Raw genomic sequence first — 22,110 nt, forward strand, 5'->3', positions numbered from 1 at the left:
GCAAATAAGGAATTAAAAAAAACAACTTTATAATACTTCCCAGATTTAGTGTCCAAATATAAAACGACCAATTGCAGAATTGTCCTGAGTCACAGTATTAAAAGTATATTCTTCATTTTTATGTATGCATCTATTCTTCTGTCTAATTATTGACATCCTATTTAAACCTGAGATGACTTTTTTTTTTTTTTAATAAAGACAAAATTATTATGTTTTCCCTTATCAAAAAAAACACAAACTGACACCATTGACATGGTCATAAATGTGGAATTTATTGCAATTTTTAACTTTTTCCACTTTTACAGGGTAGACAAAGTACCAAATAAATGAAATTCAACTTCTTTTGTTAAGGTAAAGTACATGTTAATCATAAAAAAACAAATCAAACCACAAATCCACAGACCTTCAATGTAGTTTGATGGCTGTGAAGGACTTGGAATGACCTGAAAATGACATCAAATCATGTCAAAAGGACTTCATTTATGTTCAACTCATCTAGTTTCTAGTGCTCCGTCTCTGATCCTCCACTTCCAAGTGGCGCTGAAGTCAGGAGCCAGGACGCAGCAAAGCTTCAGGCCCGACTCCTGCACCTCCTCATCGTGAGCCACCGTGCAACCCAGCTGGGTTTCCAATGTGAAAACTCTCTCAGAGATCTATAACGGGAGGAAATGTGCATTTAGAATTTGTGTAATGGTGAGTAGTAGTAGAAAATAACAGCATTTTTATTTCTTGCAGGAAATTGCAATGTACCAACCCAATTCCCAAAAAGTTGGGACACTATACAAATTGTGAATAAAAACTGAATGCAATTTATGTGGAAGTGCCAAATTTCAATATTTAGTTCAAAATAGAACATAGATGACAGGTGAAAAGTTTAAACTGAGAAAATTTATCATTTTAATTGAAACATGTTTATTGTAAATTTCATGGTGCCAACAAATCAAAAAAAAAAAGTTGGGACAGGCAGCAATAAGAGGCTGGAAAAGTCAATTGCACCTATTAAAAAAAACAGCTGGAAGACAAGTTAGCACTAATGAGGTCCATTGGCAACTTGATTGGAGTATAAAAAGAGCTTCTCGGAGTGGCAGTGTCTTTCAGAAGCCAAGATGGGTAAAGAATCACCAATTCCTCCAATGTTGCGCAGAAAGATAGTGGAGAAATATCAGAAATGTGTTTACCACGGAAAAATTGCTAAAAGGTTGAAGTCATCATCCAAAGATTCATAGAATCTGGAACAATCTCTGTGTGTAAGGGCCAAGGCCGAAATATCATACTGGTTGCCCTTAAACGTGACTGCACCGCAAACAGAAATGTGCACTGTAAGGGAAATCACAGGAAGGGCTCCGCAATACTTCCAGAAAACATTGTGGGTGAACACAAGCCGCCGTTGCCAGATGAAACGCCACAGTACAAAGAAGAAGCAGACCAAGAAGCGCAGGCGTTTCTCTGGGCCAAAATGGAGTGTGGCAAAGTGGAAACCTGTTTGTGGTCAGATGAATCACGATTGGAAGTTCTTTGTGGAAAACTTGGGCGGACAAGCTAAGTTGTTATCAGCACTCCGTTTATAAGCCTGCATCTGTGATGGTATAGGCTTGCATGAGTGCGTGTGGCATGGGCAGCCTCCACATCTGGAAAGGCATCGTCAATGCAGAAAGGTAAATTGCGATTGGAGAACAAAATATGCTCCCATCAAGGCATCATCACTTTCAGAGAAGATCTTGCATTTCTCAACACGATAATGCCAGACCACATGCAGCATCATGGCTGCGGAGGAAAAGGATCCGGCTATTAAAAATGGCCAGCCTGCAGTCCACTTCTTTCACTTCGAGAGCACATTTGGCAGACTATTGTAAGAAGAAGAGGGGATGCCTCACAGTAGTGAAAATGACCTTGTCCCAACTTTTTTTAGATTTGTTGACACCATGGAATTTAAAATCAACATAGTTTACCCTTAAAATGATACATTTTCTCAGTTTAACCTTTTGACCTGTTCTCCATGTTCTATTCTGAATAAAATATGAATATTTGGCACTTCTACAAAATTAAATTCAGTTTTTATTCACAATTTGTATAATGTCCCAACTTTTTGGGAATTGGGTTTGTAGATCATCAGTATATTTTCCAATACAACTTTATTTTTAATAAAGTCCAACTTTGGAACATAACTGTATTTATCACCATTCACCACTAGTTAGCAGACATACAGTTGTGCTCATAAATATATACACCCTAGGAGCAACAACTGTACATGTACAAAAGCTAAACATTGCATAATGACATAAAATTGCTATGAATCGAAAATTTACATGCACATCTCTCGTCATGTCCACTTCAACCTCTGAATATATCGAAACAATTGTCAGAGCATTTTGGATTTTATGGGCATTAAATATTTTTCTCACCATACAGTTGTGCTCATAAGTTTACATACCCCAAAGGTATCTAAAACGATTAGCATACCCCCCCCAAGGATATGCAAACTTATGAGCAAAATTGTAAATCTCTGTACCATACTGAAAAATCAGAAGGGAGTACAGCTAAACGTTTCATATATAGCTTTATATTCAAAAACGATGATGAGGGGCAGGGGAGTCTCACCTGATCGCTGATGCCGGTGGCGATGTGGCCCACCTTCACCCGCCGCGTCTCTCGTATTTGGATGGTTGTACCGTTGAAGTCTCTGATGCAGACGTCCACTCCTGAGCCCCGGACAATGAAAACATATGAGAGCGTGAGCCAGAAAAAGAGCGGGACAGCGAGAAAGGACGTGAGAGTAGTGCAAGTGCGAGAGAGATAGAGAAAAAGAGAGAGAGAGAGAGTATGGCAGAGCTAGAATGAGAGAGAATGTGAGAGAGAAAGGGGGAAATACAGTATGTACAGACAGACAGGCAGACAGACAGACAGGCATATGTGCTTGGGTGTTCCACCTTGGAAGCAGCACGGCTGAGGCGGCGAGTGGCCCAGCAGGTCCAGACTGACGCTCTGCTGCCCGTCTAGCTGGCCGCTGTCGGAGCAGACTCCAGAGCTGCAGTCGTCGGCGGGGCTCAGTGACCAGCGGCCCGAGTCCTGAACGACGCAAGAGTAACCTTTAAAACACTTAAAGCTACTGGACGCGGACAATTGAATTTCAAATCGCCACTGCCACCTGTGGCCAAAAAAGGAACTGCATTTTCCCTTCACACCATCGTCACCCTCTTAAAACTATAAAGTCCATTTTTTTTGCCTAAATTATCTCATTATGCAAACGGTTCATTTATTTGTGTTTTCTATAAAAAAAACAACATAGGCGATTATTTTAACTCACTGCCATTGATGGTTACATACGTCAAATATTCATTTTAACTATTTCTATTAGTTTACCATTTTTTCCCCATTTTTGTTAACAAGAGTATGAAAACCTAGAATTTTTTATTGTACATTTCGAACAGATATAAAAATTTTGATGAATCGTGAGTTAAATCGTGAAGTCATGCAATTAATTACGATTAAAAATGTTAATTGCCTGACGCTCCTAATTTTTAATAATCTTTTCTTTTCTTTAATCGTGTCAGGCGATTAAAATTTGTAATTGTAATTAATCGCATGACTTCAATAGTTAACTCACAATTAATCATACATTTTATATCTGTTCTAAATGTAAAATAAAAAAATCTAGGTTTTCCTACTCTTGTTAACAAAAGTGGAAACAATGTTAAACTAATGGAAATAGTTCAAATGAATTTTTGACGTCAATAGCCGTCAATGGCATTGAATGAGTTAAGAAGGTGTCGATATGTCACATCCGCAGACAAAGGGCGGGAAATTCGAACCCAAATTCTGTCTGTAAACTATTGTCCAGAGGCTTGCAGCAGCACCCATTAGGAACAGCTAGGTGTTAAGTCATAAATGGTCAAATAAAAAGGCTATTGTAAAGATATTTTGGCCATCTAACTTTTTTTTTTAAAGATTGTTATCAACTCTATAATGCTCAGCCTGGCAAGAAAAGCATGGTGGCCACCAAGGCCTACAAAGCACTGGGGGAAATCTTGGTGGTTCTCAAATATTCTACACATTTTTAATGATGTATGTAGTCATTTTGCACAGATGTAATTAACAATTTCATTTTTTAAATTCAATTACGGAAATAAATAAACATTTTGAGCATATTGTCATTCTTTGAGATGCGTACGAGTTTTGAATGACCTTTTTGTCCCATGGGTCCCTGTTGGAGTAGGCGTCACTGCTGAGACAAGACAAGAGCTGCTCCTGCATCTCAGCAGAGTGAAGCTGGGAAAGACTGCTGAGATAGAAATCTGCTCCCCCCCACCAAAAGACAGAGAACACGCTGAAAAGTACAGCACAGACGAACGAGCAGGGACAGTGGACGGGAAGCTGACCTCTCTCCAGTTTCCGCAGCTCAAGTTCGGGAACAGAATCAGTGATCCTGTTTTTCGACTGCTTTAAATCGAAATGGGTTCCTCGTTCACACTCGTCGGCTTCATCCTCGTCGCCGTTGTCCAGCTGAACGATCGCACTCCTGTCCGTTTCCTGCTCCTCGTGGTCTTCACACTGGACTGGCTGGGAGTCCGGAGGTTTGTTGGCAAAATAGAGTGGTTCCGTGTAGGATCTGCTCCATGGGTTTCTGAGTCCGCCAACTGCGTGCAAAGGGGAATGTAAGGACAAGTTTAGGCCTGTCACCCTCTAATCATTTTGGACTTGACTATTGACAAATTAATTCATTCCAATCTGACTTTTTTTTTTTTTAAATACAATAAAATGAACCTTTCTAATGACTGCAAATGTGAAATATGCCGACGAAGCTTTGGGCCAAAAAGTTTGCGTTGAGTTATTTTGGTGGTCGATATATTCGACTAGGTCCACTTTTCGGTTTTTTTGTGTGTGAAACAATGACCACCACCCCCCAAACAAACATCGATATATTTTTTTGACTGTTCCGATTTAGAAGGAAGAAAAATAGCAAGAAAACCCGTAAAATAGCAAGGTAAACCTGCGATACATAAACTTATGGTCACAAATGAAAATCCACAAAACGAGGCCGTGAAAGGTGAACCACGATATAACGAGATACAGCGAGGAAACACTGTATAAAAAGTTAAAGCTAAGATAAAAATAATTCTTCTTAGAAAGTCACAGTGTCCTATGGTAATCATTTAAAAACAGACCCCAGTTATTATTATTATTATTATTATTTTTAAAAGGACAATGCTGCAGCACCCGTGTGTCTCTTTTCTCCGTCCCCATTCGTCCCTTCCTCCTCCTCAATGAACGTGCAGTTGCGGGAGAAGGAGAAAATAAGTGAATTGTAGGCAATTAACTTCAAAGAGGCCGCTGGTTATGCAACTCTGCAAGCAGCCCATCATGCTGCATGCTGTTTTGAAAAAAGAAAAGAGCAGCTCATTACCAGTGACAGACAGTATCAGTAACTATTGAAAGCATGACTTTTTAAAACAACAGTCAATTGTCAAACCGCTTATCGTCCCATGTATGCCAGTGTGTAAAGTCTGTCTAAATTTTTTTGATAGAAGAACCTGGAAGTATAATTTTTGTGATGCTAGGATAACCCATTTTAACTCATTCACTCTCATCCGTTTTCACTGAAGCAACCCCCTTCGCTCCCGGCTGTTTTACTGGATTTTGACATATTTTGCAAAGCCCACAGAATATTGTGTTCTATTGCTATAAAAACATCTTACCTAAAGAAAGATTAGAGTCTCTTCATTAGGGGAAAAAAGTATATTTCTATCTGTTTGCGTTTTGCAGCAGTTAGCATAAGAATATAGCTAGTCTGTTTAAAACACTTGCATAAAAAAAAGCTTTTTTGTAACATGGCACGGGTTGATCTCTTATACTCTGCTGCCACTTGCTGCCCATTTTTGTAATAACTACCATTGCCTTCTGTATGCTCTAGCACAGGGGTGCTCAAGTTCGGTCCTCGAGAGCCCCTATTCAGCCTGTTTTCCATGTTTCTCTCCACTAACACACCTGATTCATGATCGGGATCGTTATCAGGCTTCTGCAAAGCTTGCTGATTAGCTGATCATTAGATTCAGCTGTGCTGCAGGAGGGAAACATGGAAAACAGGCTGGATAGGGGCTCTCGGGGACCGCACATGAGCACCCTTGCTCTAGCATAAAAAACATAAAAAATGTATAAATACGTCTTTGGTACCAAGTAAAATAGAACATATTTATATGTTTTTGGGAGAAAATGAGTTAAGAATCCAAACGTTCATAAGAAATGCTTGGATGTAGTATACTCTCACAACGTATAGCGGATACCATGAATACTCCAGAGTACGAGTATACCTTGTTTGAGTGCTCTGGCCGCACGTTCCTTCATGTCACTGGCCGACGCTCTCTTGTTGGGATCCTTCTGCAGACCCGCCTTGATCAACTCCACCGTGAGGGGGCTGCAGTCGGGCGGGATCTCTTGGAGCGGCGGTGGCTCGTTGGCAATCTGTAAAGAACATGGCGTCGCTGAAGATTAACAGGCATGTGAGTGCTTGTATGGCATGGATGTACTGTCGTGTATTTAATGTACTACCTATCTGTACTTGAGTATTTGTTTTCCTGATGACTTAGATATCTGTAAGTACTGTACTACTAATTTCTTTATCAAAATAGGCTCTTCATTGCTCGTTACACTTGAGATTTTTTGACTAATTGATTGAAATCTCATCGACTCGTATGGCAAAAAAAAAAAACAGGGACAAAGCGAGATGGAGATGAACCAGGAAGCATCAACAACAATGACGCAACAGATTCGGAAATGAACGATATTCTCCATCTATTTCCTTAGCTCAGAAAATTATTTGAATTTGTCGTCGTCAAGAATGATTCACGACAAACACGTTGTGTCCTGTTTTGTTGGAAGAGGGTTTCAGAAATCACGTTCACAGACTGAGAACAGCTGTATGCAATTATGGATAGAGCTTTAACTTGTTTTTCAACATTTCTGTTTTCTTTTTTTGGCCATGGCTAAAACGGCCATTGTCACCCTACCCACACTATATAAGAACTTGAGGGCATTTGTTCACATCAGTGGTTATCCGGCACAATTGCAAGTGACTCGGTTATACAGTGCTATGAAAAGGTATTGGCTTCCTTCTCAAATTCTTTTTTTTTTTGTATAGTTCCTCCTCTATGATGATCACAAAAAGAACATATCAGACAAAGATAACCTAATTACACACAAGATGTATTTCTGAAATGTTGATTTTTTATTTGTTTAGCACAAAATAAATCTATGGCATCTAGTCAAGTGTATTCTTGTTTATTGAAACATTTCTGGGGTATTTTTTTTTCTTTTTGGGGTTTGTTAATTTTCTTCCATCCAATTACAATGGGAGCCAATTATACATAGATTTTCCCTATTCGTGTGCCGGCCCAGTCCCTGTCCCCCACCAATAGCTGCACTCCACTATATTTGATTGAAACTTGAGTGGGTTTCATTTGATTCAACAGCGCTAACGGCATTTGACAGTGGTGTGAACAGCCCAATATTAAAAACATTTTAAGCCTAATTTTATATACTACTGTTAGATTGGGCCTCTTAATGATTAGATAGGTGACTTGAGCTAGGCCACTGTGTCGCTGTCACCTGTCCTGGCTTGGCATCCTCCTGTCTAACTACACTCTGGCGCACTTATCTAGTTGAAACCAGTTAAGACCATCAGATCACACATTTTCTCAGAAAAGGCTCCACAGCTGTGCACGTCATCTTTCTGGCATCCAGTAAATAGTTCGACTGAGAATATGCAGTCTCCTGGTTGTTATTAGTGTAGCGAGCATTCAAGATAAAAGAAGTGGTGAAAGTTCCTATCTGAACTTTACACTATGATTTTTATTAATCATTCAAAATTGGCAGGGTTGTTCTGTGGTGTCAGAAATGAGTCGAATCAGTACTTCTAATCATACCGGGGTTTTTACTTAAATACAGACTGTGACCATTTTTGCCACCTGTGTCATACAGTACCTTTAGGAAGAGTCTACAGGTGTAATATCTGGTCCAAGGCTGACACCCGTTGAGCATGTGCAGTAACATGCAGCAGCTGCTCCACACATCTGCTCTGGCTCCGCGGGGTTCGCCCTTCACCATTTCAGGGGCCATGTGCGTCTCAGTACCCTTCAGGTCTGCTTTCAACAAGATGGCCAACAGTGAGAAAGGCGACGTCACGTATTGTCATGATTTTTGGCTGTCCGCCTCAGGACTGTCCTACCTCGGGACACACTGAGACTTTGCCCGCCAGTGTCCAATCTCTCGGCATGGCCGAAGTCACACAGGAAGGAGTCTCTGCCGTCCTCCGACAACAACACATTGTCAGCTGAGGGACAAAAGAAAAAGGAAATTATGGAGCTTGGGTGCCTTCCATGGCTTTATGCATACTTGAAGGGCTGTTTAATTGGAAACAGAGCAGCTACACACGGCCAGAAGGACAAGAGAGGGAAATGAAAAAAGGGAGTGATGCAGTAGAGAAACTACAAGAAAGAGCAGTTTTGGTGGCATTTACTTTCAGTGTATTCACCTTTCCCTTACCTTCTTTCTGCACACCTCCATCCCCCTCTTTTCTCTCAATGACTTCCTGTTCTACATATCTCTCCCTCCCCCCTCCCCCCTCCCCCCTTCCCTCTCTCTGTCTCTCTCTCTCTCTCTCTCGCTCTTTTACCGCCACACATGCAGCGGCTGAGTCATGATGGGAAATTCCAAAAACCCGCTGCCCCCGTCCTCATGCTAGGTCACAGGTGCTGTAAATCCATGTGAGACGATAGAGAGCTAGATTAGATTAATATCGATAAGAGATAAATATCCATCCATCCATTTTCTTAATCGCTTGTCCTCACAAGGGTCGCGGGGGGCGCTGGAGCCTATCCCAGCTGGCTTCGGGCAGTAGACGGGGGACATCCTGAACTGGTTGCCAGCCAATCGCAGGGCACATAGAGACGAACAACCATCCACACTCACAAACACACCTATGGACAATTTGGAGTGTTCAATTAACCTGCCACGCATGTCTTTGGAATGTGGGAGGAAACCGGAGCACCCGGAGAAAACCCAGGCAAGCACGGGGAGAACATGCAAACTCCACCCAGGAAGGCCGAAGCCCGGACTCGATCAAACGTCCTCAGCACTGGGAGGCGGATGTGCTAACCAGTCAGCCACTGTGTTGCCTAAGATGTTGTATGTATGGATAGATAGATGGATAGATGGATAGATGGATGGATAGATGGATAGATGGATAGATGGATAGATGGATAGATAGATTCACCACAACATAAAGGCTTCAGCCTTGAAGAGTCTGCCTCAGGACCTGATTTTGTATGTATGTATATATATATATATATATATATATAAATATATATATATATATATATATATATATACTGTACATATAAAATCAAAATATAACAAGATTTTACACAGTGCGGTATTACTTAAATTGCCTCAGATTTGTACTTTTAATCAGACCTGCACCAACATTTTAGGCCCATGCCCCAGATGTTTGTTAAATTAAATTTCTTGAAAAACATTGCCACAGATACCTTTAACATCAAGATGCACCACTTTCTTCTTGGCGAGGTACTCAAGCGCTGTCACGACTTGCAACAGGTAGTAGAGGCTCAGGTCCTCCGGCAGCCGCCCGCGCTGCATTATCAGTTGGCCCAGTGAGCCTGCATGGACATGATGTCTTAATATTTGTTACTATATAATCACAGGATTATTGTGGGCAGGGTTGAAGAAGCGCTTGCCAGATTTGTAGTCCATGAGAAAGAAAATGTAAGGCCCGTCTCGGACAACTCCGAAGAGCTCCAGGATGCGAGGAGATCGGAGGGCACTCCACGTGCTCGCCTCCTCGCTGTTGAACCTCTTCAGAGCGATCTGGAAGCAGGTAAGCATTAAACAAAAATCCAAACTGGCCTCTGAATTGCTGATTCTTCCATGTTACCTTTTTGACAGCAAACTCAAAGCCTGTGTTGACATCTCGAGCGCCATGGACTTCACCATAGGAGCCTTCCTTAATAAACTCCGACAGGACAAATTCCCTTCCTTCCTTATATTCCGAATCGACAGGCTGGATGTTCTGATGGAGGAAAGGCAAATTAGTGCTACTTGTAATTAAATAGGCCATATTATAATATTTTCTGTATCTGTGAGCGAGCCCTTCTGCAAGTGTTGTGTCAATGGATCACAACACTGGCGTGCACAGGTAGACCCCTAGTGGGGTACTCACACTCTTGCCCCTCTGCCCTCACTCAAAAGAAGTGCCCTTTAGAAAGTTAGTTGTTCTTTTTTTTTTTAAATAAACACTTTACTGAGGACAGGTCAATGTTGACACAATCTTTTAGAAAAGCTGCATGATTAATCGTGTGTGGAAAAAAAAAACACGCGGCCCCTGTGCGCGCGCACCCGACCTATCTCGCTTGCTCGCATCCTTTGTCACGTGAATGCTTATTACCCACGGTCGCGGTGTGGGACAGACACACACACACTTCTTCTTCCCCTGCTGCTCCACCCCAGCTAGCTAACTGTGTTGTGAATCCAGTGAAATTGTATTGTTTGTTTGCCATCTATTCCCTACCTATAATCATTTTGTTGTGAAGTAACATGCCTCATACAGCACAAATAATCTGAGCATAAATTAGCCGATATTAGCCACCTAGTGCTAATTCAATAATAGACAACGTGATAACCACCACATTGTAAGACTAATGGCAGTGAAAGGAAGCTCTCTGTGATCTGTGCATTAAAAAGCATTGGACTTTGGATCATTTTAATTTTATTTGTGGGGATTATTTTGATTTCAAAATGTAATGAACTGTTGTTTGTGTCTGGTTTGTAATATGCTAGTAGTCACAGGCAAAAACAATCCAATACGTCATCGGTGATCAAAGCATTTGCATTGAGTTGCATTGTGGAAAAATCTGAAATGCCCGGATGTTTGGAATTGTCAATTGCTTGTGAAAAATACCCTTTTGCCTTCTTGTAATGACAACAGTCAGTCTTATTCCTTCTCATGCCAATGGTCTGTTTGGTTACAATTTTTCCGTTCATTTAGTAATTGTATCATAATGCCTAGAAAGGAGAGGCTGAAAAGGGGAAAAGAAAAGGAGCTACAGCAAGCGGTCAAGGGAAGCATTTCTCTGCTCTCTTGAATGAAATCAAAGATGCATGAAGATGAAAGGTCAGATTCAGAGTCAAGGCCAGAGAGAGTCATGTTAACTAGAGTTTAGCACTTTTTTTTAATATCCCATTTATATTGTTGATTTGCTCATTAAGGTTAATTGTATTGAAAAATATATATATTTTTAAGTAGTTTGTACTAAATCAGTAGGCATAAAGCTATTATTAGCTATTACATTTATTTAAAAACTTCTATTGACATTTCCGAACATCCGGGCATTTCTGATATGTCCCCAATGCAACACAATGCAAATGCTTCCTTTATACGGTGAAAAAAAACGGCAGATTGTAATGCTTTTTCCTGTGACTATCATACAAGCGACATCTCATCACATTTTGAAATCAAAATAATCCTCACAAATCAAATTACAACAATCCAAAATCCAACGCTTTTCAATGAGCAGATAGATTTCGTTCACCAAATTGACGGCCATCTTGACTCGTGATGTCATCTCGGAATTGTCAGTAAGGTATAATATTCCTTGTACACTAAAGCGCCCTTTTTTCCCCCTCGGAGCACTTGGCCCCCAAAATCTCTGTGCATGCCACTGCATTACAAACATGTTTTTACTGTTTTATGGGCACTTGCTTTCTTTACACATTTTGGGCTCTGCTATTGCATAGAGAAGGCACTCAAGGTACAAGGCTCAAGCAGTGCCCATGGAAAACATGTCTATCACTTCAACATGCTACCTTGAAACCAATTATTGTACAGTATTACTATACTATTTCGAAAATACATAGGATGCATCACATAGCATCTTGCGCTTCAGAATTTTTTTTTCAAAAAGTGAGCTCTTCAGCCAATAGGTTTCATAGAAAAAAAGAAAAGTAAATATGTTTAATACCGCATATTAGCGGTTTGGAATTTTCTGAAAAATTCACCTTTTCATCTTTTTTTTTTTTACTCGGCCAAAGCCAAAGCGAATATTTGAGTGTTTACTGTATATACTGTATGGACAGTATGCCACAGACATGTTAAGACATCTGGGAACTGTTTCAAATGAATAAATAAACAAATGCACAATGTGTCAAAAAATAAATAAATATATATATATATATATAAAAACAAAATAACTCACTTTGTTATAAAAAATTATGCCCTCGTTGTCGACGGACGGCCACTTGTCTTCTTCCTCCTCCCACGCGCTGCGCTCCACCTCTTTACAGAATGGCCCCGCATAGCACGGATCGCCCTGGCTTACGCTGCCTCGCAGGCCAACGAGGGCCAGCGAGCAGTCGCCGGCACTACTGAGCGAGTCGCTGTCTGGCCCGTAGGAGCAGAGGCTACGCAGGGTGCCCGCCGGGAATGGCTTGGCCCAGGCCAGCGGGGAGCAGCTGGAGCCTGTGTTGTAGAGTTTGCTGCGATAGAGGGGGGACGCTACATCCTCCTCATCGGAGCTCTCCACGCTGCTGCAGCACGAGGAACTTAGGGGGCTCCTTTCTCCTTGCAGCAAATCACCCTACAAGAGCGAAAAGCATGATGATTTCAGATTATCATAATCAAATATGTCATGTTTTACTGATTATTTAATATTTAGCATCATTATACTACACAACTGCATTGAAGGCTATGGCAGTGTACCCTCCTCATGAATGCTGCGCTCACACTCAGCGCGAGCTGAGCGATTCTGGCGGCGTTTGCACGGTTGTATGCCGGATGGTGTGGATGAAGTGTTTGAAGTGGAAGTTTAGCTCCTTCACTCATTTTGCCGTAGTTTGCTGATGTGAACAGTTCATGGCGTCGTGTCACAGACAGCCAATCGTTGAGAATGTACTTACTACATCACATGCAGCAGCGGCACAAGCACAGACACACATATATATAGGGAGGTGCAAAAGTAGGTATACAGTAGTAACACATGTTATGAGATGAATGTATTTCTTTCTTCTTTTTTGTTCTAAACAGTAATTATTGCATGTGTTATCCCTTTTCTATAACTGTATATACTTACTTTTGCATCCACACCCGTGGTGACCAAGTGTCACTTCACACCGCTGCCCTTGTTCCTCACCGCCATTCTGAGGTCCACCTGCCGCTGGTGTGAATCTATTAAGGCTCACGGCAATCAGACTAGCCAAAGCTAGCGACATGAGGCTAAACCCGATTATTGTCCATTTATCCAGGCAAGCGTGCAACTGTTAAAAAATTTTTTTGCGTCATCACAATATGCTGTTTCTGGCTGGTTCATTCTTTTAAGGTTAAAGTACCACTCATTCTGATCTTACCCCCCTAATGCCAACCCTTAATTTTTTTTCCGGTGGCTGTGATTTGAACTGGCCCAGTCGGGGCCCTGTCCTGAAGAAAGGTAGTGGCCCAACACTGGCGTAGTGGCCATGGCTATAGGGCCACCGTTAATGTTGACTCCTGCTCGCCCTGGATTGATTAACCCATTAAGGCCGGGAGCGCATTACCGCGTTCCTACCACTAGAGCCGGGAGCGCTCTGGCACTTATAGGTTTTAGAGGCATGTTTAGGCGCTTTAGGCCTTAATTGATTAATTAATTCAGTGATTAAAAAGTTCAGCCAAAGATTGCACTTACGAGGATGTACTCCAGGGAACTCCCGCTCTCCTGCTCAGGGACTCCAGAGGGCACTGCGGTATCTGTGTGGTATCTGCTTTGTTGCTCCTCCTCCTCTTTCTTCTTCTTCTCCCACAAGACTTTTTTCCGGCCTTTGCGCTTCACTCTTTTTCGAGGCTTCTTCCTCGGGCCGCATGGGGCCGGCGCTTGGACGGAGGCTGTGGTCGGACACGCCACGTTGTTGTGCTCTGGCTGCAGACTGAAGCGAAATTATGGATTCAAACAATGTCGCCTCTGCCATGGTATGACTTTCAGCGTGTAAATGATACCTGACGATAAAACAGCCAGAGGAGGGAAGATAGGAACGTTCAAAGCAGGATGGACTAAATTCCTGGGAGTCCTGGGTTTCACCTAGAGGAGAGTGCCAGGTTAGATGATGATACTTTATCATTCTTGGCTATAACGGAATCTTCCTATTTACATTCAGCCTGTGCAATGAAGGGTGAGCTCTTCAGCGGTGTTTCTCCGACTCGCTCAGCAGTGCCCTGAGTCAACACTTTGTTCAACAGCGGGCTCAAACATGCAATGTAGTCCACTTTGCTGCTCTTCCACTGCTCTTCGTCCTCCTCCTCTTCCCCTTGCTGTTGCTGTCGTTTGCGGTGCTGCTGTGTCCCTTTGTCCGCAGCTGTGCATTTGGGGTACGAGGCCTTCAGGTCGGCCAGCGGCGACCCGGAGAACGGAGCGGTGGAGTTGAATATCCGCTGCCTCACTGCCATGTTGCCTGCTGCGTGATTTGGGGAAAAGAAACACAATGTGTTTTCTATATGGTATGAGAGTTTTGAGTTTTATGGCAATCGGACAAAATCTCTAGAAAAAGTTGGCCTTTAAAAGACCCCTTGAAAGGCTGAAAATGGTACATGTCCTTTCTGTTTTCCGACAAGGGTCCTTGAAACTTTTTGTGGGCCTACTCATGACAGACAAGCCGACTAAATTTCATGTTGCTAACTGCCTGCTAAGCAAAATTGGCTACGGGTCAGAATTTATAAACGTATCTTACCAGAGTTTCATGGATTATTGCCGCCATTCTCCACCTACACAAAATGACATTCACTCGAATGTTTTGCAATTTGGCATCACCCATCTGTCTACTAAACTACCGTATTTTAAAACTGGGAGCAATCAGTCAAGTTAGTCGATGAAACTGTGGAAATGACCAAAATCATACAAAAATGGCTGCTTCAAACTATGGCTGAACAATTTTGAAAAATAATCTAATCGTAATTTTTTTTCTCCCAATATTGCTATTGTGTTTTAATCTGCAATTAAACTTTTTCCGCATGTCCCCATTTATTTTTTTATTTTACAAACAAGCAATAAATTAATCTGTATTATACAATAAACTATTTTAGATTTATTAATGTTTTGGTCCATGAACCATTAATTAATATGAAATACATATTATGTATCTACTGTACTTCAGTTTTTAATTAAATAATTTTAAAAATTGTACAGTGTCCTTGAGTGTCGAGAAAGGCGCCTATAAATATAATGCATTATTATTATTATTAATTAGAGTTGTTAAGAGACTAAACACTTTGACTTGCAGTCTTTTACATGTTCACTAGGACAACTTCACAATATTGTATCAAACAAGAGTGGTGTAAACATAAATCATTTAATCATAAATCAGATTACAACAATAATCCAAACAAATCTGTGCCTTTATCACGTCATGTGATGTTTCATGAAGTAACAATATACAGTATAAACATGTGGACTGCACTTCTTAAATCACTGAACAATATCTAGACACCATAACTATATAAATACATAAAACATACATAAAATCCTTCTGAACGACCAATATTAAGATGAAGTTTTTTTTTTCTTTCTACATTGCAGTGCCCATTTGAATTCAAATAATTGTTCCTCCTACTTCAAAACATCCAAAGCAAAATAAATTAGCATCATGGGTTGAATTTTCAAAAACACCTTGCTTGTCATTTCCTGATTAGAAAGACCACATTTGAAATGCACTCTCTCTTTTCTGCTCTTGGCAATGCAACAACAAACACCGAGCTTTAAGTTCACTTCCTCAACCATATAGTAATGTTGCTATTGTCTAACAACAGACATTACTGCATGTTAAATTTTCACTTTCATTCTCTGTCAGTGTTTCTCAACCACGGTCCTTGAGTACCCCTATCCAGCCTGTTTTCCTTGTCTTCCTCAGCCAACACAGCTGAGGATCATTATCAGGCTCCATGCAAAACTGGCTGATAAGCTGTGTTGGTTGAGAGAAACATGGAAAACAGGCTGGATTGGGGTAAGCGGTTGAGAACCACTGCTCTATGTATTCTTAAAGTAGCTCAAAATCCAATGAAAATGTGTTTGAATGTGTTGTTTTATTTCCCAGTCTACTTTGCTACTATCACCTGTCCTGAAAACTAAACCCAACACCACTGATGACATTTATAATGCGTGCTGACTTGACTCAGCTACAGTGGCATTTCCAGGACAGGAAGCAACGTGGGGGGTAAGGGGGCGGGGGTACAATGTCCAACTGCAGAAGAGCGTACAGAAACACAATAAATGACCATTTATTTAACATACTTTAGAGTACTCTCCTCCTAATGCATGTACTATTTAAGGTGACGGAAACTAAATGTTTTTTTAGCGGGTAGAGATGGCACAGGAAACCTAGTCGGCCAGGCATGCTGAGCACAGACGTGTCATCAAATAACTCAAGCACTTGGTTTCAGTTAAGGAAGTGCGTGATACTTTAGACAGTAACAATGAACTAGTATATCTTGTCTCGGCGTGTTACAATACGCTAACCATTAGTGCACACACTGTAAGAATGGAGGAAGCTTCTCTGGAGCCAGTTCTCACTCAAAATCACAACGGATATAATATCAGCATGCAGACACATATTTCAAGCAGTCGGTGGAGTGAGGTCATTACCTTCTGGCTCTGCAGAACAAAGCGATCCGAATGTCGTTTCCTTGTGAAGGCACACCCCGAACCAGCGTAATAAAGGAAGACAGGCAGAGTCTCAGAGCAAAAACAACCGCAAAACTATTTGAGAGATAGCGTCGCTGAGCTAACGTTTCCCTCTAAATGAGCGTAAATAGCAATAAGGGTGCAAGTGACTCCTGCCTGTCCTTTGTGCTCTAGTCTCGACACTCACTGTACTGCTGCTGCAGTCGGCTGCGCCTTTGGTGGGAGGAGTCGGGTGACATAGGGGAAATGCATTGACACGATCTATTTGGCTCTGGGCAGATCACACTCAACGGATGTTAAGTAAAAAAGAAAAAGAAAAAGAAAAAAAGAAAAGCGTGATGTCCGGCAGCGACAATAGCTAAATTGGTTCCACTTGGATCAATAATGGATCTTAAAGGAGACATTATGGATTTTGTTTGAAAGGAAAAGAAGAAGAAGTTCACAAGTTAAAACGTGTTGCAGGTATGTTAATAATAAGTTTGTTACATTGCCTCGTCAGTTGTCACCTGACCCCCCCCCCACCCAAAAAAAATTAACAATAAAAGCACACTTTTCCCCCTATTTTTCTTTCCATCCATTTTCCATAGCGTTTGTCCTCATTTGGGTCATGGGTCAACAGGAGTCTATCCCAGACGACGTTGGGTGAGATGCAAGGTACCCTCGACTAGGGCCCGACTGGTCAATCAGCCGGCAGATTTCGGTCGATAATAGCTCTTTTTAAAGCCTGATTTTAGATAAAGATTTTTTTTTTTGGGCCAAAATCGATTCCGATATTGAATGGCATTTTATTATAATTATCATAATAATTAAGTCTTATAATAATCAATAATAATAATAATAATAATAACAAGATCTCAAAATACAATTCTGATAATGGATTAATTGTCCAATTCGTGGGCAGTATTTTATTTTGAAATGGCTTGGTCAGAACCATCAAAAGGCCCAAAACGGGTCACAAAACCGCCTACGCAGGGCTGGACTGACCATCTGCCATACAGGGCAGATGCCCGGTGGGCCGGTGTCTTTTGGGGCAGATGTGGTGCTATTCAATTATTATTTTGCGATATTTTACCCAGAGAGACTGGCCCACGATTTAGAGGGAGCAGCCCATTAATCCATTTACAATATAGAGAGCAAATTGAACCAATAAACATCAGTGGTAGAGCTACGTGGGTAGCCAAGGGTGGTCAGGAATTGGGCTGGGCTGGCGGGCCTAAGTCAAAAGTCCAGCCCTGCGCCTTGGGGTTAATTTAAAAAATCTATAATTAACAAAATAACTCGCTTTTTGGTCGCTAAATGTTGACAACAATAAGATAGAACATAGACTGTTCTATATAATACTTTGTCCTCTAGTATTTGTTTCATTTTACAATTTCATCAGGGAGAAACATCGGCAATTGTTTTTACTTTTGGGGGGTTAGAATGTCATTAATTTTGTCTTATGTTGTAATGTCTTACTGTGTAAAAAAAGAAAAAAATCTGCTAATTTTTGCAGATTTTAAAAGAGCTAACATTGGCCGATTAAATCACTTGGGCCCTGGTTTCTGGTAGTAATCACTTTGTCAGACTAATCTAAATATGGAGAAATATACCATTTCTCAAAGAGAAAAGATCTAGAAAATGTAAACATCTCACATTTTAGAGGTGGCTACAGCAATGAAAGCACCTGCACTGAGCCTTCTATGAAATACAACATTTGACTTTAAACTACATTCACAATAATAAACACGTTAACTGAATCCTCTTCCTTTGAGTGTACTCGATTTTAATTCTGCATAGCGACAGTGGCTATCTTGAGCTAACTTGTGGCGCATACAGTGTACACCCACCCACACAGATTAATGAAATTCCAAAGCCTTTAGTAATAATAGTGAAAAGGGGCTCGACTTTCAGTCACACACACAGGATGCTTGGCAACTCTTGTAAATGGCCACTTGCCACTATATTCGAAAAATAATTAATGATAATAATTATACAACAACCTGCAATATTGACTCGTCTCGTGTGCACTGCTTGTTAGCAGCAGAAACAAGTTCTATATGGAGTCATTCAACAATGTTATTTTGGGGTCAAATATCACTGTAAAGTGCCTTTAGTGTTCTTATCTGAATCACTATTCACCATGAAAATATAGAATAGTGAAACTATAGGTCTTATTATGAGTGGCCAAACATTTCCACACAAACCAGTACATAGATAAGTCTCTTAAATTGTGTTCCCTGCATTTTGTACATTTTTTTTTTATTGAATGTAAGTGATTTTAGCATTTCCCATATTGCTCTTTTAAACACTACAGTGTTTGTGAATAATGTTTTTTTTTTTTAAACATTGATTTGACAAAATGATCATTTTGATCATGTATATTCTATTTTCAGAATTACAGTACATTTAACATTTTGCATGTGTCCCTAAAATTTCTGTTCACACTGTCATTATGGGGTAACTGCCTCTTTGAGAAACCCTCTGATGTTTGCGGGACAAATATTAACGTTTTTGTTTTCAGATGAAGTCTGCCTTAACATGTGCACTATGTCATACTGAAATATCAATTGACATAAAAAAAACTTTCGAAAAACAATACACAGTTTGCTAACATAATCATGTTGGTAAGTAAATGTCCATCTACTATGTGATCATTAGATGCTAACATGAGCCAAAACTGTCCACCCTGTCATTGCCCACCCTATTATCAAATTCATGTAATTTGCTGTTTGCATGTACAGTGTTTGCATGCAGTTAATTAATAAAAATGTGTGGGCACTTGACCAATATGCACTGCACCTCCTGGAAAATTAGAAAGAAGAAGAAGAAGAAGACACCAAAATGGGTGGACAAGTCCACGAAAATTTCTCAAGGACCCATGTCGGACATTGAACAGGAAGTGGACCATTTTGGATTGAAACAACCATTCACGCTAAGCACTCGAGAACTATGAGGGAATTCACTCAAATGATCCCCATATGAAAGCATGTAGCTGATGTAATATTGTGATTTAAAAATAATAATAATTCAAACACCATCTAATGTGGGCAGAACATGGCATCAAAATGTAATGATCATTTAGAATTTTCTTTCACAGTGAAAAAAAGTGGGTATGCAGGTCCGTTCATTGCTGCTTGCAGCTTTATGTTGCTTTTTGTCAGTTAACTTACTGTATTATAATTGTTCTTTGGCGTATGTTGCCATCAAATCAATTGTACTTTATAGCAGGTGATTAGTGCTTGCACATGCATTCTAATTCAAATGCAGTCACTTGGTGTTTAGGTATTACAAAAACAAAGTATTTTTTTTGCCATGACCAGCAACTCGCCACTTGGCGCTATTTTGCCGTGAATCGCGTGAGAACTACAAGTACAAATTCTGCGCTGGTAAATGTGTAAAAGCTCGTGGAATAATGATAAAGGTGGTTACCACTCACCACGGAAGTATGAGGGCATGGGTTTGAATCCAGCTCTGTACATTTTTTTTATTGCAATCAATTAACATATTTCTTTAGATGTATCGATATGAGTGTAATGAAAATCGTATAGGTGAGTAAGAGGATATGATTCATAAATGTATTATGGTATATGCCTATGAATTTCATGTACATATGTTGCTAGCAAATGTGCATATGTTAAAGTGCACTTGTATATATGACTAGGTTTATACATTTTCTTTTGTTGAAAGACATTAACCTTATTATTGTATCAACATAAAACTAATAAGGGGTAGGACTAGATACGTTTTTAACTGCCTCCTACCCCTTTTGAACATATAAACTTTTTCTCTCTTCCTATTCTTGTTTTTCTTTACTTTAACTTATATTTTATACTTGTAATGTGTTTTCTTCATGTTTATATGTTCAATAAAACCATAAACCAAACCAAACAGCCTATGCTGTGACCTGACGGTTATTGACAATTCCGAACATCCGGGTATTTCTGTTATTTTCGCAATGCAAAAACGACGAATTGTATTGCTTTTTCCTGTGAATAGCACACAAACCAGACAGCTTGTCATAGTAGTCAAATGGCACATCATCACATTTTGAAATCAAAATAATCCTCCCAAATTAGTTACAACGATAAATAGTCCAGTGCTTTTCAATGAGCGGAGAGTTTCCTTTCACCGAATTGACCGCCATTTTGATTTGTGAGGCAGGCTTGGAATAGTCAATTAGGCAGATGCCGACAGGCGACAGCAGCCTATCTTGGGTGGCAAAACAAAATGAAAACTTCGTGAAGGTGAAGCACCGTTCACGGCAAAATAGCGCTTGCAGGAGAGTTGCCGGTCACGGCAAAAATATCCACTGCTTTGTAAAAAACACACACACAAAAAACACATCCTTTCAGTGACGTTGTAGTCAATTTAAACATTTATCCCTGCAATTGGACAACTGACAATACGATTTTGGCTATTCCAGCAATTTTACACTTAATATAACTACCGGTAGTCTTTCTGCGCTTTATTTCCAGTTTAACGTGTCAGCTATGTGTTTTGATGCAATATATTGAGTGAATATTGGAAATTCTTGCCTAGACCATTTAAATGCACGTAAACTTAAAAACAACGTCGGATTTTTGGGCGAGAGTTTGAGTAATGTGAAAACCCGCAACAAGACGGGCCTCAAGTTTATGTTCTCTCGCTCACTAAGCTAATGTACCAACAATGCACAAGCAGACAAAGATACCGACATTATGGAACGAAATTTGACGAATACTACTATTTGTTTCCAACTTTACTGCTGACATGTCTTTTTTTTTTTTTGCCACATAAACTTTGAGGAAAAAAAGAAAACGTCCTTGCCAGACCGGAAATAGGCAGACAATACGTTTATTTTGCGTGAAATGTTGACCTTGCGAAGAATACGGATAAAGGAGATAATATTCGGAGACAAACAAATTCCTAAAAATTAAAATCTAGATGATATTTGTTTACTTACTGGGCACCGTGTAGGCGTTGGTCGTTTGTTGGCGATGGAAAAGTAAGTTTGAGTTAATTCGTGGTTTTTCCTGGCTGAGTTGTATTTTCAAAGTAAATGTTAAACTCGGACTTTTACCGCATCAGCAATGAAAGATGCATAACACTTTGAAGTTTAGCAATGTGAAAAGATTTAAAATACTTTAATTTTCATTAGATTCTAGTGTTGTGACTTTATTTGTCATTTTACAAAGAGAACTGAGTATTTTAATTTGAAGTTAAAATTGGTTGTTATCGCCTGTATGGGTGGGCAGGTTTAATTGTAACTTGACATAGGTCAGCAGAGTTCCGCTTAACTGTAGTATTTCATAAACAAATTGCAGTATATTCAAACGCCTTTCGTTTCGTTTACATTACTCCAACTTATTAAATCAAAGACACAATTCTTATTTTATTTCTGTTATTAAATACTGAAGCTCTACTAGGTTGAAAACACACAAAAAAA

The 22,110-nt window shown here is 40.2% G+C and overlaps 1 protein-coding gene across 1 annotated transcript; it reads right to left on the minus strand.

Annotated features, from left to right (window-relative positions):
• Nucleotides 1-251: 251 nt before the first annotated feature.
• On the minus strand, nt 252-21,709 carry map3k14a (mitogen-activated protein kinase kinase kinase 14a). Its single transcript, XM_086085971.1, has 16 exons — nt 21,628-21,709; nt 14,182-14,484; nt 14,030-14,111; nt 13,722-13,959; nt 12,261-12,641; nt 9,944-10,078; nt 9,747-9,876; nt 9,540-9,668; nt 8,219-8,323; nt 7,975-8,132; nt 6,306-6,456; nt 4,377-4,634; nt 4,183-4,292; nt 2,928-3,066; nt 2,599-2,699; nt 252-653 (listed from the first exon to the last, which is right to left on the minus strand). Exons 2-16 carry the CDS (start codon nt 14,474-14,476, stop codon nt 492-494), a joined length of 2,574 nt encoding a protein of 857 aa, XP_085942097.1. The 5' UTR covers nt 14,477-14,484; nt 21,628-21,709; the 3' UTR covers nt 252-491.
• Nucleotides 21,710-22,110: the final 401 nt, after the last annotated feature.

The sequence above is a fragment of the Leptonotus elevatus genome, chromosome 1, assembly GCF_054856555.1.
Source record: "Leptonotus elevatus isolate MCC_2025b chromosome 1, RoL_Lele_1.0, whole genome shotgun sequence".
NCBI classification, from domain to species: domain Eukaryota; kingdom Metazoa; phylum Chordata; class Actinopteri; order Syngnathiformes; family Syngnathidae; genus Leptonotus; species Leptonotus elevatus.